Below are 19,428 nucleotides of genomic sequence, written 5' to 3' on the forward strand. Positions count from 1 at the left end.
AAAAGAGAACCACCCATGAGGTACAAGATACCACTTCCCTACCCAATTGTTTTATGTTTATGTTCTTTTAATGATAAATCCTTTTACCATTAGAAGTACACATACTTAATCAATTCTGAGTTCTTGATTCTCCAATCCAGGGGGAATCTCAGTCCCCTGCTTTTTCTCACTGGTCACCCATCATCTCCATTTAAATATTTTCACTTCTTATTAGCATGCCTGAAGAAGGCATGCAGAGGGGAGACTAGCCAGTTTTAAGATACTGATTAAAGAATAACAGAAGAGTTCCATCAATTTACAGAAAAGAAGTTACTCGTGCCATTCCTCTGTGCCCAATGAACTTTAAACCATGGCTAAGGACATCCAAGAAAGAAAGAAAAGAGTGGATCATATGAAAAAAATAAATAGCCAGTGTGAGAGTTGCCTAACCCAGAACCCCAAGGTGAAGGTCAATACCCTGTGTCCAGGAAGTCACTCAAAGAAATCTTCTAGAAACAAATCATAGAGAATGCAGTTGCTTCATTGATTACACAGGCACAAAAAAATTCCAAGGTAACTTTCCCAAATGATGTTTTAGTAATGCATTTGTGAGCCAAGAAACCCGATATGCAGGGAGATTTTAGAGGGTAATTAGCTAGTCTAGCGATGGTTACCAGATATTATGCAGCGAAGCACAGCGTCTGAATTCTCAGGAACCTTCTGGGAAAGCAACGTAGATAAAAAACACAGCAGGCGCCTCTGGGGCCCTTTGGAGTCTGTCATCCTTTCATGCCACACGAATCTGAAAAATAAAAATCCCTGACATCACCATTTGGTCTGGGATTTCTCTGGACTTCTTAGGAATTCCAGAAACCACAGGGTGCCACCCTGGCAGCTCATTGCACCCTGGTGGCCTTGGGCAGCCTTTCCAGGCCTTTCCAGACGGTGGATCCGTCTGTGTTTTAGGGATGTCCTGTGCATTGCAGGACGTTTAACCGCATCCCTGCCCTCTACCCACCAGATGCCAGTAGCACCCCCTCCCCTCCATGCCTGACAATCAAAAATGTCTGCAGACACTGCAGGGAGTGGGGCGGGGGTGCCCTGACTGAGAACCTAGGCAGATCCCAGGGCAGCCAGAGCTCCAACGGAGAGAGAAGCATCCCGTGAGCTTACGGTTAGTGCCACCTCCTCTCATTCCTCTTCCTTCCTTTCTTTTTTTTTTTTTTTTTGTGAGATAAAGTCTCGCTCTGTCGCTCAGGCTGGAGTGCAGTGGTGTGATCTCAGCTCACTGCAACCTCTGTCTCCCAGGTTCAAGCGATTCTCCTGCCTCAGCCTCCTGAGTAGCTGCGATTACAGGTGTGTGCCACCATGCCCGGCTAATTTTTTGTATTTTTAGTAGATATGGGGTTTCACCATGTTGGTCAGGCTGTTCTCAAACTCCTGACATCACGATCCACCTGCCTTGGCGTCCCAAAGTGCTGGGATTACAGGCATGATCCACCGCACCCGGCCCCTTTCTCTTCTTAAAGTCTGTTCATAGTGTGCTCAAAAAAGTGTATATGTGTCTTTGGCTCTAAAAAACAGGTTGGTTATGTTGAAATGATCTCCAGGTAGAAGATATTTTGAAATTGGGATATGACTGCTCCTTCTGAGCTCCAGATGGGTGTCCCAGGGGAAGGCAGGGACTGGGCTCGCATTTTTGAGCAAGCATGTATTCACTGATACAAGCAGGCATTCAACACTTGATTAGTCACCAGATATGTTACTTCACTTAATCTCTTTGAAGTTACCTAAGGATAGTTACTAATGTCTCCTGCATTTTACCAATGTGGAACCTGAGACTCAGAGAGGTTCAACAACTCGCTCAAGATCACACAGCTCAAGCGGCGGCCACCCTGGGGCTGCCCTTCAGGGCTGTGCAGGCTGACACTTTCAGTGTGTAGACACCACTGGAGCTTTGCAGGGCACCACTTGCACAGCTAATGAGGCAGCCCTGAGGGTGAGGTCGGTCTGAATCCAGAGAACCCTTTCCTTTCCACACTACTGGCAGATACAAGCTGGCTCCACTCAGCCAGACCCATCCTTTGTGGAGCGCTGAGCTCTGAAATGCATTTAGCTCTGTCTAAACGGTAGCGTCCAGTTCTTCACAATGGCAGGCTGTTCTCCCACACCACAGAGCTCAGAAAAAGAAAAGAACCACACCACAGTGTGGTTAGCCTGCACAGGGAAGGGGCGTTTAGGAAATGGACATGCTGAATCCAGGGTAGGAGATGCCAAATTGAAACAGCCATGGCTGTATTGCCAAAGGGGACACCCCTTTCCATATGGGTGTCAGTTGCAGCTCCTAACCCATTTAGAACCAATTCCTCCCTATTTCCTCCCACTTTTCCAGATTGTATCCGATACCCTGAGAGATGAGTTGTCAGAGACAAGTTCCCTGGTGACAGTTCAAGGTCTCACCAGCACCTAAAAATCTGATGAGCGGAAATGAGTAGAGAAAGAAGGAACCCAAGTGCAGGGCTGATGACGCTTGGGGACCCTTGCCGCGGTAGCAGGATGAGCAACATAATTTGCAGGGCCCGGTTCAAGATGAAAATGAGAGGTTCCTTGTGCAAACAGGATTAAGGTTTTTAAGGTGGTAATAACGGAGCATTAAACCAAAGACAGCACCCAGCCCGGCATGGTGACTCACGCCTGTAATCCCAGCACTTTGGGAGGCTGAGGCAGGCGGATTATGAGGTCAGGAGTTCAAGACAACCAGCCTGGCCAACATGGTGAAACCCTGTCTCTACTACGATTACAAAAATTATCTGGGCATCGTGGTATGTTCCTATAATCCCAGCTACTCAGGAGATTGAGGCAGGAGAATTGCTTGAACTGGGACCCAGGAGATAGAGGTTGCAGTGAGCCGAGATTGCACCACTGCACTCCAGCCTGGGCTACAGAGCAGGACTTGGTGTCAAAAAAAAAAAAAAAAGCTCCAGTGGTGTCTTACACACTGCAAGTGTCAGCCGGCACCGCCCTGAAGGGCAGCCCCAGGGTGGCCGCCAGTTGAGCTGTGTGATCTTGAGTGAGTTGTTGAACCTCTCTGAGTCTCAACCTCTGCATCTGTAAAATAGAAGATTGAGGCAAAAGAATTGCTTGAACCCGGGAGGTGGAGGCTGCACCCTTCTGGGCTCAGGGCCCCGTGTGAGGACACAGATCTTGGCCCATGGGCCCACCTTGCTTGGTGGATGCTGCTCTTGCAGCACTCTGCTCACACACGCCTCCAGTGCTTTCCTTTGAGATCACTCCTGCTGCTTTGGAAGTTCCCACAGCATCTCCTTAATTTCAATACATTCTGTGTAGAAATATGATGGGAACTGTATTTCCCAAAAAGTGTTCCCAACTGCCCTCCGTAAAGCACCTATGCTCTCTAACTATCAGGGTTAAAAAATAAATTAAATGGCCAGGCACCGTGGCTCGCGCCTGTAATCCCAGCACTTTGGGAGGATGAGGCGGGTGGATCACGAGGTCAGGCGATAAAGACTGTCCTGGCCAACATGGTGAAATGCCATCTTTACTAAAAATACAAAAATTACCGGGTGTGGCAAAGCAGGCCTGTAGTCCCAGCTACTCGGGAGGCTGAGGCAGGAAAATTGCTTGAACCTGGGAGGCAGAGGCTGCAGTGGGCCGAGATCACGCCACCTCACTCCAGCCTGGGCAACAGAGCAAGACTCCATCTCAAAAAAATAAATAAACAAAATAAAACCAGTTAATTTAGGGGAACACACTGCCTTCCCTTCCTCAAGGAGAGTGTGTGCAGGAAGCAACTTGAAGTTAAATAATTCACATGATGGGTAGAAAGAGCTGTAAGGTTGAAGAAGTGATATGGTAGCATCGAAAATAAAGAAAACTGCTTGGGCGTGGGGCAGAACACAGGGGATGGGGGAGAGGTTTGAGAGGGGAGTTTGGAGAGTTTGATGGCTGCTGGGATAGGCAGGGAAGACTGGGTGAGAGAGGCTGAACTGAAGATCTTCAGCAACTATGCATTATGATTGTGAGTTGGGTCTTTTTGACATTCTTTAACAAATGATTTGCATTTCCAATTATTTTTGGCTATAGAACTTCTTAAATGTAGCTGTGCAGAGGCTGGATGACATGGGGCTCCGGTTAACATGTGTGGTATTTCAGAAAGCCCCTCTCAGCATAGATGGCAGATTCGTTGCACAGCGCAGAAAGAAAATTCATCTGCTAGATGGCAAATAGTTTCCTCCATTCCAGACTAGGTTACAAGTACATTTGGTGGTTGAGGAATTGATGCCAACTGATATTTTTTAAAAACTAGATTTAACACGAGCCCAAGGCTAGTCTTGAACTCCTGGACTCGAGCCATCCTCCCAGCTTAGCCTCGTGAGTAGCTGGGACTAGAAGCTTGAGCCATCATGCCCAGCTCTTTTACAGCTTTAATGAGATATAATTGCCATACCATACACAGTTGACTCATTTAAGGTGTACAATTCAATGACTTTCAGTATATTCACAATTGTGCAACCATCACCACAATCCATTTTAAACATTCTCATTACCCTAAAAAGAATTCCTACACCGCTTTCACCTCCTCATCTTCCCATTTCTATTCCCCCTCCCCAACACACACAGCCTGAGGCAATCACTCACGTACTTTCTGTCTCTATGTATTTGTCTATTATAGATTTTTTCTTTTTTGCTAGAGACAGGGTCTTACAACGTTGGCCAGGGTGGTCTTGAATGCCTGGGCTCAAGCGATGCTCCCACTTGGCTTCCCAAAGTGCTGGGATTATAGGCAGAAGACACAGAGCCCGGCCTATTCTGGACATTTTATATAAATAGAAGCTTTCACTTAATGTTTTTGAGGTTCGACCATGTTGTCACCTGTATCAGTACTTCATCCCTTTTTATGGCCAATCAGCAATGCTTTGTAGGAGCAACTGTTGAGACAGAGGGGTGACTACCCCACTCTCCACATTCCTAGGGAAGTTACTCAAATGGAGGGGGGCAGTAAGGGGCAGGGTGGCTCTCACAGCAAGAAAACACCCTCCTGACCAGGAAGCCTCGTAGAACTGTGAACACAGTGCAGGCTTTGCCACCTGCCAGGAACAAATCTACATCCAGCTCTGCCAATTACAAGGCAAAGCATTGAGCCTATCTTCTCATCTGTAAAAGGAGAGAATAACAGTCTAAGGATTAGAATAATGTATGTCAATTGCCTTGTAGAAATCTGTTACATAACTGGTTTTCATAATGGTAATCAGTGTAGTATAAGGAAAGACTTCACTTGTTTCATTAATTTCCTTTCCTGCTGTGGGTTACCACAACGATTCTTTTTAAAGTGATATACCAACTAATGTGTAAACATGTTTCTGGGTATAATTCTCACCTGTGATAGTAATTTATAGGATATGGCCTTTCATTCTCATTCCTGGAGATCACTGCTGTGGATAGAGAAGGAGAAAAGGATAAATCCAGCTGTCAAGAGCTGGGCTGAGGTTAAGGAGCTTCTGTGTCATGTGTGACTCCTCCCCAGGTGACGACTTCCTGACAGTGTTGTCCCACCTGTGAAAATACTGACAAACACACACTATTTGACTCACATAGTCAGTTTGGTGACCACATACCTCAGCCACAGAGCACTGACTGTACTCGAGAAGAAAAGGACAGTTAAGTCAGGCTGTGGCTCGTGTTTTGTGGCTTCTCTGAAGGTGAGAACCCTTGATGACAGATTTATCATTCTTTGCTAGAGATGAACAATCAATATTGAATTACTGGTATTACTGGAGGAGTTTGTGGTAGACTTCACAGATGACCTTGGAAAAACAATGTGTTAACTAGAAAGAATGCTGGATTTGCCTTTTTTTCTTTTCTTTTCTTTTTTCACTGTGTGGTTATGGTGTTAGGATATAGCTGTATATTTACTGGTTTCCATCCACGGTTCCTGGCTCCTAACTCCCATATCCCTTGTTATAATGTTGGGGCACTTTTGGCCTCAGGAAACAGAATCTCTCTCTCGACCTTCTATTCTCCTGTGACCTGTCCAAGGTAGGACACTGTTTGTGGTCAAAAGACCCTCATTCCAAAAGACCCTCATTCCTGCCCCACACCCTAGAGGAAAGAATGCCACACAGAGAAAAGAATGTCGAGAAAAATCTGGACAGGCCTTGCTGTGTTCAGATCAGGTGCTTTTTGTCCACATTTCTACATGGTTGTCAATCGTGCCTATGTAGCGAAGCCTCCATAGAAACCCAAAAGGACAGGATTTGGCGAGCTTCCAGAGAGCTGAACACATGGAGGCTGAAGGGAGGTGAAGAACTCATCCAGATGCCGGGAGGGTGGTGCATCCCAACTCCATGGGGACAGAAGCTCCCGCAAATTGCCCTACGGATCTCTGCTGTTTACTTATATCCTTAAAACAACCTTTGTAAGGCCGGGCACAGTGGCTCATGCCTGTAATCCCTGCACTTTGGGAGGCCAAGGTAAAGTCAAGAGATCAAGACCATCCTGGCTAACATGGTGAAACCCCATCTCTACTAAAAGTACAAAAAAAAAAAAAAAAAAAAAAATTAGCTGGGCATGGTAGCACGTGCCTGTAATTCCAGCTACTCAGGAGGGTGAGGTAGGAGAATCACTTGAACCGGGAGGCGGAGGTTGCAGTGAGCCGAGATCTTGCCACTGCACTCCAACCTGGGCAACAGAGAAAGACTCCACCTCAAAAAAATAAAAATAAAAATAAAATAGCACTGAAATGTCCTTTGATGTAATAAGGAAAAAAAAAAAAAAACCTTTGTAATAAACCAGTAAATGTGTTTCCTGAGTTCTGTGAGCTGCTCTAGCAAATTAATTTAACCCAAAGAGGAGATCGTAGGAACCCCAACTTGAAGCCAGTGAGTCAGAAGTTCTGGAAGCCTCGACTTGCAGCTGGTGTTCTGAGGGTTCACGGTGGGTGGGAGTAGCCTTGGGGACTAAGCTCCCAACCTGTGGGATCTGACACTATCTCCAGGTAGACCGTGTTGGAACTGAATCCGAGAACACCCCGCAGTGCCTGCAGCTTGGCATAGGGGCAAATCCACCACAACGTTGGTCACAGAAGTCTCCCTCTTCTTCTGTGTTGGTGATTGTTGTGGTGGTGTGGGAGAACAGAGATAAAAATGGGTTAAGAGAGATTTTCCCTGAACAGTGGATAGTGGCAAGTTTCTTTCTTTTATTCGTATTTGTATTTCTTTATTTATTGGGAGAGAGTCTCGCTCTGTCACCCATGCTGGAGTGCAGTGGTGCCATCTCAGCTCACTGCAACCTCTGCCTCCTGGGTTCAAGCGATTCTCCTGCCTCAGCCTCCTGAGCATCTGGGATTACAGGCGTGCAACATGACACCCAGCTAATTTTTTTATTTTCAGTAGTGACGGGGTTTCACCATGTTGGCCAGGCTGGTCTCAAACTCCTGGCCTCAAGTGATCTGCCCACCTCAGCCTCCCAAAGTGCTGGGATTACAGGCATGAGCCACTGTGCCCAACCAATTTCTTTCTTTTTAAACATTTTATTTACCTTTAATTATACAGATCATAGTGGATACATTTATGTTCTTAGAAATACATATAAAGGTAAAGTCATCATCTCTCTATCTCAGTTCTCTACCAAGAGGAAGGATCTGGTATCCTTTCAGACAATTTTTTCTATTCTTTACATATATAACCATCTATATATATATAAGTTTGTTGAATGTATGGCATGAATGGTATATACGTATGTTGGTATGTATGGTACATACTTTGTTGGCAATTGGCTTATTTTGCTTAATAATAAGTTTTGGCAATCTTACAGTGTCAACCCAATCCATAAGTCTCTCTCTCCATTTTTGAAAGCTGCTAGATATTAGTATTTCATAGTATGGCAATATCCTGCTTAACCTGTCTGCTCTTGTATTGATGTATTGCTTGGCTGGAGTATTTTATGTTTCCAGTGACATCCTTAGATATCAAGAAATAGAATTACCAGAGAGAAGAGTATTTACATATCACATTTAAAAAATTTTTTTTGAGATCGAGTTTCACTCTAGTTGCCCAGGCTGGAGTGCAGTGGCATGATCTCAGCTCACTGTAACCTCTGCCTCCCAGGTTCAAGTGATTCTCCTGCCTCAGCCTCCTTAGTAGCTGGGATTACAGGGGCCCACCACCACACCTGGCTAATTTTTCTTGTACTTTTAGTAGAGATAGGGTTTCTCCATATTAGCCAGGATAGTCTCGATCTCCTGACTTTTTAATCCACCCACCTCAGCCTCCCAAAGTGCTGGGATTACAGGCGTGAGCTACTGCATCTGACCCACATATCATATTTTAATAGCTACTCCAAAATGAGCAGGACCCTTAACAGGTAACAGAGTGATGTCATGATGTGGGGCATGGATTCCTGCACCTGCTGCCCAGGCTCAAATCTCAGCTCTGTCACTCACTAGCTGATCGTCTCCCCGCCTCAGCCACTTCTATAAAACTAAGATCATAGCAGTATCTATTCATTTGACTGTTATGGAAATTGAGTCAGTCTGTGTAATGCTCTTCTGAACAGTATATAAAGTAAGCACTATGTAAGTGTTAGCTGTGTCAGTGGCTTTGGGTTTAACATTGGCAAGATTACAAAAATAATGTATTTCTCTCAAATCATGGAGAACAAAGGCTATAGGAGCGTTATTTGAACATTTAAAACACTCAAGTGATGTCGTTTTATTTTGACTAATCTGCATCGCCTTCCCCTGCCTTCCCCTGCCTTCCCCTGCAACCCCCAACTGCCAATAGCCAGCAAGTCACATGGCTGCTGTCACCAGAAAGCCTGCTGTCAGCTAAAAGGATCAGGAAAGAGGTCACAGCCCACAAGCAGACCATGGGTAACCAGCTCTTGTGGAGCTGGCAGGAAAGCCAGCAGTCAAGGCACCTACCCAGTGGGGACAGGAGGGATTAGTTCTGATTACCCAGCCTAATCCAATGGCAATTGTCTTCCTGAACTTGCCATCTCGGTTACTGTAGATTTGGACACCACACCCACTGTCACCTAATACCCAGTCCTGTGTTAGTTAGGGAAGCTTCTCCAGAGATGGTTTTTGTAAATTGCATGGTGGGGAAGGCAAACCATGTGGGGAGAAACACATAACACATTTCAGGTGCCTACCGTGTGCCATCCCCAAGGCGGGCACTTCACAGACACAATCGTATTTCATCTTCACAGTGAAGCTGCTGGGTGGGTATTCTTTGCTATTTCACAGCTAATGACTTGGAAGCTTCAGTCCCTTCTAAAGATCGGTGTAAGAAGCATAATTTCTCACAGCCTGCAAATGGCAGAGCTGAAACATGAATAAACATAAATGTTCAAACGCTCCTAATATTCCACTCCAGGTTTGCTGGAGTGGAATATTAGTGAGGATGTGGAAAGGAACAAGAACACTCATTCGTTGCTGGTGGGAATGTACAAGCGGTACAGACAGTTTGGAAAACACTTAGGCAGTTTCTTAACCCATTTCCCTTTTGCCCCGAGAAAACTGTTGTCTCTCATTGAAAGTCGGCCAAATTTGCTTCAGCCTCAAAGAGCATGTTTACGTAAAATTCAGCACTGGCAGCAAGCTACTCTTTTTTTTGCTAAATGGGAAACAGGTTTCAAAGTTAAACATAAATTTACCAAATGACCCGGCAATTCCACTCTGAGGTGTCTTCCCAAGAGAAATAAAAATGTATATTCACACACAGACTTGTACCAAATGTTTTTCGTGGGATTGTTCATAATAGCCAAAGTTTGGAAACAACCTAAATGTCTATTGGAAATAACCCAATGGTCCAACTACTAAATGGGTAGACAGAATGTGGCGCAGCAATACAATGGAATACCACCAAGCAATAACAAAGAACAAACTATGGATCCAGCGAGGCACGGTGGCTCACATCTGTTATCCCAGCACTCTGGGAGGCTGAGGTGGGCAGATCACCTGAGGTTGGGAGTTCAAGACCAGCCTAGCCAACAGGGTGAAACCTGTCTCTACTAAAAACTACAAAAATTAGCTCAGCGTGGTGGTGGGAGTTTGTAATCACACCTACTTGGGAGGCTGAGACAAGAGAATTGCTTGAACTCGGGAGGCAAAGGTTGCAGAGAGCCATGACTGCGCCATTGCACTCCAGCTTGGGCGACAGAGCAAAACTCCATCTCAGAGCAAAACTATGGATACATAGTATGACACAGATGAGCCCCAAAAACATTATCGGTATGCCCAATGAAAGAAGCCATACACAAGACACCACATACTATATACTTCTATTTATATGAAGTGTCCAATGGAAACTATAAAGACAGAAAGTAGATCAGTGGATGCTGGAGCGGAGGGCAGTGGGGAGAATGCTAATGATAAATGTGTCTGAGGGATGTTTTGGGGTGATAACAACATTCTAAAATGAATCTATGGTGATGATTGCCCAACCTGGTAGATTTGCTTTAAAAAAAAATCATTGCATTTAATTAACACTTAGGATGAATTATATGATATACAAAATATGCCTTTATAAAGTTAATTTTCAAAATAGAAGCAAGGAGACAAACATTTAATGAGCACCTACTAAATTCACTGTGGTGTTGCTTGTGATAGCAAAAGCTAAACGTCCATCAGTAGGAATCTGGTTATTGTGTATCTAAAGAATGGAATCTTTATTTCAGGCCAGGCGTGGTGGCTCATGCCTGTAATCCCAGCAATTTGGGAGGCCGAGGTGGGCGGATCATCTGAGGGCAGGAGTTCGAGGCCAGCCTGACCAACATGGAGAAACCCTGTCTCTACTAAAAATACAAAATTAGCCAGGCGTGGTGGCGCATGCCTGTAATCCCAGCTACTTGGGAGGCTGAGGCAGGAGAATCACTTGAACTGGGAGGCAGAGGTTGCAGTGAGCCAAGATCGGTCCATTGCACTCCAGCCTGGGCAACAAGAGCAAAACTCCATCTCAAAAAAAAAGAGAAATGGAATGTTTTTGTTTTGTTAACAACAATGGACATTTTTAAAAAATGAGATAGGCCAGGCATGGGGGCTCCTGCCTGTAATCCCAGCACTTTGAGAGGCCAAGGCAGGTGGATCACTTGAGCCCAGGAGTTCAAGATCCACCTGGACAACATGGCAAAAACCCATCTCTACAAAAAATACAAAAATTAGCTGGGTGTGATGGCGCATGCCTGTAGTCCCAGCTGCTCAGGAGGCTGAACCAGGAGGATGGCTTGAACCTGGGAGGTTGAAGCTGCAGTGAGGTGTGAGGGCACCACTGGACTCCAGTATGGGCAACAGAGTAAGACCCTGTCTCAAAAAAAAAAAAAAAAAAGAGAGAGAGAGAGAGAGAGGGAGAGAGACAGTTCTGTATGCACTGATATGGAATAATCTCCAGGATACATTAAATAAACAGTGTATAATAGTGCAGGGAATATGATCACTTTTATAAGCAAAGAAGAAGGATGAGGAGGAGGAGGAAAGAATCTAATATGCTTGTTTATACATATATTGACTAGAAACACACAAGAAAGCTGTATCTTACTTGCTCCTGGGAGAAGGCCTAAGTGTTGGGAGAAAAGAATACATGCCACTTGGGGACAGTGATAGTCTTTGTATATCTTTTTAGATACCTTGAATTTATATATTTTACCTAATAAGTAAAAGGTAACTTTTCAATATTAAGAGTGAGCACCTCCATGTGCCCTACAGTGTGTTGGGTGCACAATTTGTCACAGAGGCATGGTGAATACTGGGCTGGCAGCAGCTCTTCTGGATTTGTTTTGAATTTATTTTAGGTGGAAGAGCCTTTCCACTGACTCTCCTCTCCCCTGCTGTTTCAAATGTGTGGCAGTTTCCAATCTTTATGAGAGGGGGGAAAAAAAGGCTCCAAGTCAAATAAAACCTGTGTGAGGCCACAGTAGCTCACTTCTATAATTCCAGCACTTTGGGTGGCCAAGGCAGGTGGATCACCTGAGGTCAGGAGTTCGAGACCAGCCTGGCCAACATGGTGAAATCCCATCTCTACTAAAAATACAAAAATTAGTTAGGCATGGTGGCACACACCTGTAATCCCAGCTACTCGGGAGACTGAGACAGGAGGATTGCTTGAGCCCAGAAAACAGAGGTTGCTGTGAGCCGAGATCATGCCACTACATCCAGCCTGGCCGACAGAGTGAGACTGTCTTAAATAAATAAATACATAAAACAATAAATAAAACCTTTGTGAGAGTTTAGTACCTCCACAATTTTACAAGTGAAAAACACACCTGAAACAGACAGGTTAGGTGACATTTCCAAGGTCACACAGCTTGTTAGTGACAGAATCCAGGTTTCTTGATTCTGATTTTCCATGTACTGCATTGAAAGGATACATTCTCTTGCCTATCAGGGTAAAGACAGGGAAGAGAGAACTTATAGTGCTATAAACATACAAAGTGTGACAGTGCTGTAATCGGACCCACTTTCATGAGTTAACTGGTTAAAATCACTTTGGTTTGAAGCTGAATGTCATGGGCTGATTGCTGTGTCCAATCCAGGAATGTGTCATCAGTGTCATCACAAACACTTGATGGTAAAGAAAGCCTCCCTCTGGCTTGTTTTCCTCTTGTCCTCCGCATTTGCCCAGGCTCCCTACATTCCCACGCTCATTCCCCTGTAATGAAAAACTCCAAAGCAACTCCAACTAATCCTCCTTAAGAGAATGTTTCTTTCAATGTGACCAAGAGGTGAAATGCTGTGGAATTTCTGGCATCGGATGATACAGGGGACAATCTGGAAAATCTTAGTCTCTCTTCTGTCTCACTCCCCTCTCCCCCGACAAAAATAAGACCAAACCTGAGTGTAGTTAACTAAGCCTGAATTCATTATGCTGAACTAACAACGTCTCAGCAAGTTCATTCAGAAAAAAATCAACAGTGTGGGGACAAGGAAGATGTTTGCTGGAGAGTGGCCGTCTGATTTCTGCCACCTTCTGTCCTCATCCTTCAAGCCAGCCAGTCAGAGTGTCAGAGTGTCTTAGGGGAACACTTTCATATAATGCCTCCACTTGCCTTATTTCCAGAATATTTTTTAATAGAGATGGGACCCCACTGTGTCACCCAGGCTAGTCTAAAACTCGCCTCCGCCTTCCAATACAGAAGATTTTTATTGGTTCTTTATCTAATCTTGTTCTAAAAAATAAAGTGTGCCTTACAGATAAGGAACATCACATTCAATAAAAATGAACTGTAGCCAATGGTTCATTCTATTTATTTTTATTTCTTTTGAGATAGGGTCTCACTCTTTTACCTGGCTGGAGTGCAGTGACACAATCTCTGCTCACTGCAACCCCCGCCTCCTGGTCTCAAGCGATCCTCCCACCTCGGCCTCCTGAGTAGCTGGGATTACAGGCATGTACCACCATGCCTGGCTAATTTTTGTATTTTTAGTAGAGACAGGGTTTTGCCATGTTAGTTAGGCTGGTCTCAAACTCCTGACCTCAAGTGATCTGCCCACTCCGGCCTCCCAAAGTGCTGGGATTATGAGTTGCTCATGCCACCATGCCTGGCTGGTTCATTCCATTTCTGAGGCAGGTCTGTTCTGTGGAAGAACATTTTAACTTGCCTTAGCTGAACTTTAAAGCACGCCCATCCTAATTTCTTTTTTAATTTTTCCTGGCTTACCTTTAGCAATAATATCCTGAATCTTTAAAGCATAAATGTTCCCCATGGCTAACTTTATGACTAAGGGAAGACATGGTATGATTTTAGAGGCCTTTTTCCAAAATAACTAAAATCTCCTAAAGTGGCCATTTGCTTGTCCTGGTAACGAAGCTTCTCCCGTCACTCAGCAGCCCAGGGACTCGGTTGGTGAGATCTCACCCTTCCTGCTTGGGTGGCTCTGATTGGTCTAAATTGCAGTGCTCTTGCTGACTGATTGAGTCATTAACCAAAGTTTAAGCCAATCACATGTGGCACTCTCCAAAAAGTAGTTCAGGGTGACCCAGTCAGTGCAAAGCTTAGGTTGTTCACTCTGTCATCTACAGAAAAAGGGAGGCACGTGGACCTCAGTGGAGGCCGATAGCTATCTTGAGACTGTGCTAAAGCTGGCCTGATAGAACCGAAACAGAGATGAGCAGAGCTTCCAGAAATGCAGAGAAACAGCACGGTCCTGACCAAACTCCTGGACTCTTCCATGGTGTAAGCAATAAATCCCTGTTACTGATTAAGCTAATTTGAGTTGATTTTTTTTTTTTTTTTTTGAGAGACAGAGTTTCACTCTTGTGCCCCAGGCTGGAGCACAATGGCACAATTTCAGGTCACTGCAACCCCTTTGCCTCCTGGGTTCAAGCAGTTCTCCTGCCTCAGCCTCTCAAGCACTGGGATTACAGGGATATGCCACCATGCCCAGCTAATTTTGTATTTTCAGTAGAGATGAGGTTTTGCCATGTTGGCCAGGCTGGTCTCGAACTCCTGACCTCGTGATCCACCCACCTTGGCCTCCCAAAGTGCTGGGATTACAGGCATGAGCTACCAGGCCTGGCCAAGTTTATTTCTTTTTTGCTTCTAGAAGGCATATCCTCTCCTCGTTGGCCCACAGTGCCGGAAATTCCTACCGTTTGCCTCTCCATTCCAGATCTCTATGTTGGACACTAAGTTATGACCAAGCAATTGACAGAAGTAGTGAATTGAAGAGTAAATGGCTTGAACCTGGGAGGTTGAAGCTGCAGTGAGGTAAATGGCTTAATCAAAGCCATCTAATTCTCAACAATTCTTTCATCGTCAAGAAGAAGTATGAAAAGCATAGCGAACCACTCTAATTTCTGGTTTTCATATTCATCCCTTCTCTTTCTGCCCTCTGCGTTTTTATTTTGTTTTTCTGGATTTTCTTTACATAGAAGGACCACCTTCCATCTCAATCTGTTCAAAAACCCTGCCGGGTTTTCTAACCCCTAGCTCAAATGCTAGTTTCTCTTTGAAGGCTTCCCTGATATCCTCAGCTGCAGAAAAAAGAAGAAGAAAAAAAAAGCCCCCTAAAAACTAGAGAACATTAGCTTCAGTGTGTTGTCCCCACACTCATTGTCACCCCCGGCAGCTAGACTGTAAACTGCTTGCCTCAAGGCACCTGATGAGCTAACCTTTTCCGTCCACAGCAGTAGCACACTGTATCTGTGTCTCCGGCACCCCCTGAGAAGTAAGGCAAATGTGGTGATTGAAAAGATTAAGTACGAATAGGTTTTCTTCAGGAACTACAGGCCGAAGAAATGGCTACAGCCATGGTTCTCAGAATGAACCTGGGCCACGCCATCAGCATCACCTGGGAACAAGGAAAAGATGCAAATTCTTGGAAACTTCAGAATCAGAAACTCTGGAGATGGAGCCCAGCAGCCTTTATCTTAACAAGCTCTTTAGATTCTGTTGCACTTGAAAGTTTAAGAACCACTGGACTCAGAGGAAGGTCTTAAATTAGAGGTTGGGGAGCACATGAGCATGGTTGTCTAACAGCAGGGTTGAAGATCAAGTGAAAATCAAGGTGCGTTGTGCAGCTGAGACGTGAGGACAGCAGCGGAGGTGCTGGCCCTCGATAGGGAGGGTGCAGTGATCCAGACCTGAACTCTCTGGGACTGAGCTTCTTTTCAACTTGCTGCCTGTCTCTTCAAGCTGATGTCTGAAATCTCCTGATCAGTTTTGTCTATTTAGGCCGTGCCAGGTGGGCATGCATAAGCAGAAATCCCAATAAGGGCTTGAAACAAGTTGAAATGTTTTCTTGGATGTAGGTCAAGTGTCTTTTCTTTCGTTTTCGCCAACCCTAAGACAATATGATCACTTTCTCCCAAGTTGCTTTACATGTTTGCATTTTCAATTTTTCTTCCTGGCAGCATTCAACCCAGAATCACATATCCTGAGTTCCCTGTGAACCTGTCTAACCGAGGCGAAGAATGTATCAAGGTGTTCTGATGTGCCTGGGAAAAAGCTGTGGGGTGTCTCAGTAAAAATGAGGGGCAACAAGAAAGACGTCTGATAAAGTTCTTGGAGCTAGCCCACAAGCCTGCTTGTGAATCTTGTTGGCTCACTCCCATCGCTGACTGGCCTTTCTCCCTATTCATTGTGTGCTTTTATCACTGACCCTGCGCAATTCTAGTGCACAGTGCAATCCCTAGCCTGGAAACTACACTTCTGAGTTGGCCCAGAGCTTCTGTCCCTGCTCAGCTCTGCCTATGGCCAGTCCATTTCGGAGAGTTTTCACCTCCACTCCCACCCCCACCTCTCTCAATGCAAGCCTTGACTATAATCTTTGGAAAAAGGCTGGGTGTGTGCCTTAGTTTTCATCATAATCACAGACCTTCATTACTATGGATTCCCAAACAGTCATGTTTAAATATGGTACAGATATGTATTGAAAAGCATTCCCAGATGTTGATAAATCTCTACTTCTGCTTTTAGATAATAAGCATCAATTATCCATCAACGATTTTCAGTTAAAAAAAAAAGTTTTTTTCTTATTTATAATGGATACATTCTAAAAGATAATCTTTTTTCTTATTTTGTTTTCAAACACATTGTTTTCAAGCATAGAATTTTTCTCAAATAATCTAATTGTCTGTGTTATATTTAATTATTGCACTGATACTGATACTGTATAGTTTTTATTTATATATATTATGGTGGTATTCTAAAGTTTTAGCAAAAAAAAAGAGAAGCTTTTAATTAACTAAGGTGAAAAACTATCTTTTGTTGAGAAACTATGATTCGACAGATACTGTAGGTGTATTTATGCATCTAATCCTCCAACAACCTTGTTAAAGTGAATGCTGTTACCATTTTACAGATGAGTAAACTGGGGTTCAAACAGGTTGAAAAGTTGTGCTAAAGTTAGGAGTCAATTCCAAATATGACTCTGAAGCCTGGGCTGCCTTTCTCAGAACCTCCCCTGCTTCTCCCACCTCCATCCAGAGTAAGATACTAACTCAACTGCATCCTCATCACAGGAGCTAATAGCTACACGCGAGTGTTTATGAGGCTGCTAAAAACTCATCAAATTGGAGGAGAAAAATCTTTGCAGGTAACGACAATAGGAACCCTGCCCTACCTAAAAACTTCCCCAAGTTGTGACTGAATGTTTGGTAAAAACATCGAAAGGACAATGTAATTTGGGAGCTAAAGTACATTTAGTTTGTTTCAAATCCTGATTTCCAAGATCTGAACATGGTCATTGGCTATCCCTGCTTTTTAATACTGGATTTGTGAGGTTGTTGACTCGGAAGGTAGCCCTCAACATCCTGGGCTTCAATTCAGAAGCCACACAGCAAAAACCCTCCTTCAATTTGTCCTTAGCTGATATAGAATTGTAAAACATATCACGTATCTCTGGGATCACCATTCCTGGTTAATTAATCTTTAGAAATAAAGGCTACCTTTACTTAAGGAAAAGGTTGTGGAAAGGAAATAATTACAGCAGAGGCAGCTCTAAATGCCGTTCTTGCTTTTATCTATTTTTAAATGATTGCCAAATGTCTGTAACTGACACCCTTAATCAGGGTTTTCAAAGTTTAGATGTGTTCATTAAAATGTAATATGACAGTGGTGGCATTTAATTGATGGATTTTTTTGGCTTTTTGCCTTAAAATTTTTAAAACCTCTGTTGAACAACCTGATAAATGTTTACATCAGCCATTTTGAAATGCCTGATAGCTTTTCAGCAAATTGCATTACCTGTTGTCAGACAATATACTGCTGTGTCTACCGACATAGGAGAGATTTTCAATTGTTCAGTTACTCCACAATAAAAGGAGTAACTCTTGACTACAATACTCAAATATTTCAGGCAAAAGTATCTGGGGCTGGAGTTACCTGGATGGTTGATTTCATTTTTTTATGTTACTTTGCAAAGCTTTACATATCACTCCTTTGAGTCATCCTCTATATTTTTTCTAACTGTCAAGATAGACATGACGTGAAAGAAACTATTTTCATTCATTATTGTCAAGCCAAAATAGGCACACATTTAAAAATAGCAATAATTTTCAAAAACGGTCAAAATGGACTTAAACTGCAAGACCATGAGAATTTGCCCACTTTAAAATCTTATATGCCCAAATATCCCATGTAGCCCCTGTTTCATCTTGTTCTATTTAATAAGGAAACCATCTGCTTTGTTCTTTGCTGCAGAAAATGTAAACAACTATATATATTGAAACACAGCCATTCCTTATGTAAAAGCCAAAGTCTACATACTTACTTTTCAATACTCTTTGTCCAAAAAACGTTATAGGAGGGCTGGCTCAGCTGTGGATTCCCCAGGCTGTGTGTGAGGCATTGATTGGGTGTCCCTGTTCCCGGGACAGGGATTCAAAGGAGTTACAGGGCTCAGGGTCTTTTCCACGATCAGGTCAAAGCACAGATGGGTCTGCTTCGAAAAAGTTCATATCTTCCTAAGAAAGGAAATTCCATGCCCGGGGAAGTTCTGGAAGAAGAGCATTTTTTTCCCTGCCCTTGAATGAACTAGGTCATTGCTGAAGCTGGAGAATATATTTTAGCATCCCTGTGATGAAACTTGAGGGCTGTTTCTGCAGTAGGTGCGACACTTGTTGACACCGCTGGGGAGGCCCTGGCAAGGGGGCCTGGTGAAATGCAGCCCCAGGGAGCTGATGAAACCCAGACGAGCTGTCACTGGCTGCTGCTTGGGAGACCGAGCAGCTCTTTACAAAGCCCACGCTGGACCTTGGGCTTAGTTGCTCACCCCTTAGGAAAGGAAAATCTTGCTGCCTGATGAAGTGGTTAAGGCTGAAGTAACACAACCAGCTCTCGTACCAAGGGTATCAGGCATTTGAAGTACACATAGGAAACCCACGGAGGGGGTGGTGGGGAGGTGGAAATAAGAGTCATATGTTGATCATTTAGAGCAGATATTATAGCCGTCCTCTGAAGTTCTCTGAGAAAGGCAGAAGCCACAGAAGGAAGGCGGGATCCACCCTCCTCACCCTCCTTAACCCCCTTACCCTTTCCTTTCTCTCTCTCTCTCTCTCTCTCTCTCTCACACACACACACACACACACACTCCCCTTCCTATTTTGACTATAATAGAAAGAAGAGAATGGAAAAAGATCAGAAGAAATCCACAGAAGAAATACCACAGGTCCTATTCCTTCAAATTGCCTGGAAGGGATCTTGTTGGGAAAGCAGATTTTGTAATGTGAGCATTTCTTTTACTGAATTCTATCCAAGTCCAAAAACATAGAGAATTCCTTAGCTTCATTCTGTAACCACTTAGCCGCTCCACAAAAGTATTTTAATGTATGACACCTGGAAATGGACAGCTTTGACAGAAACCTCTTTTGAGATTCATGGAGACGGCTCAAATTAGCAGCGCCAGGGGTGACTTTGAAAGGGACATAGCTATAAATATTCACTCTGTGTGGAGCACTGCAACTCTCAAAAGCAAATTGTTTTGACGTAGCA

General features: G+C 44.1%; 1 protein-coding gene across 3 annotated transcripts in view; it reads right to left on the reverse strand.

The window, feature by feature from the left end:
- Positions 1 to 19,428, reverse strand: part of ALPK2 (alpha kinase 2) — a 164,320-nt gene that overhangs the window by 118,761 nt on the left and 26,131 nt on the right. The window contains exons 1-3 of one of the 3 annotated variants that reach the window (XM_017528814.2): positions 18,209 to 18,841; positions 5,378 to 5,432; positions 654 to 781 (exon numbers count right to left, since the gene is read on the reverse strand). In XM_017528814.2, the coding sequence (XP_017384303.1) occupies positions 654 to 762 (109 nt within the window). In that variant the 5' untranslated portion in view covers positions 763 to 781; positions 5,378 to 5,432; positions 18,209 to 18,841. Of the gene's footprint in view, positions 1 to 653; positions 782 to 5,377; positions 5,433 to 18,208; positions 18,842 to 19,428 lie in introns of those variants that run through there. The other 2 variants (XM_037738596.1, XM_017528813.2) reach the window with 2 other exon arrangements.

This window comes from Cebus imitator, unplaced genomic scaffold, assembly GCF_001604975.1.
Source record: "Cebus imitator isolate Cc_AM_T3 unplaced genomic scaffold, Cebus_imitator-1.0 Scaffold55, whole genome shotgun sequence".
NCBI classification, from domain to species: domain Eukaryota; kingdom Metazoa; phylum Chordata; class Mammalia; order Primates; family Cebidae; genus Cebus; species Cebus imitator.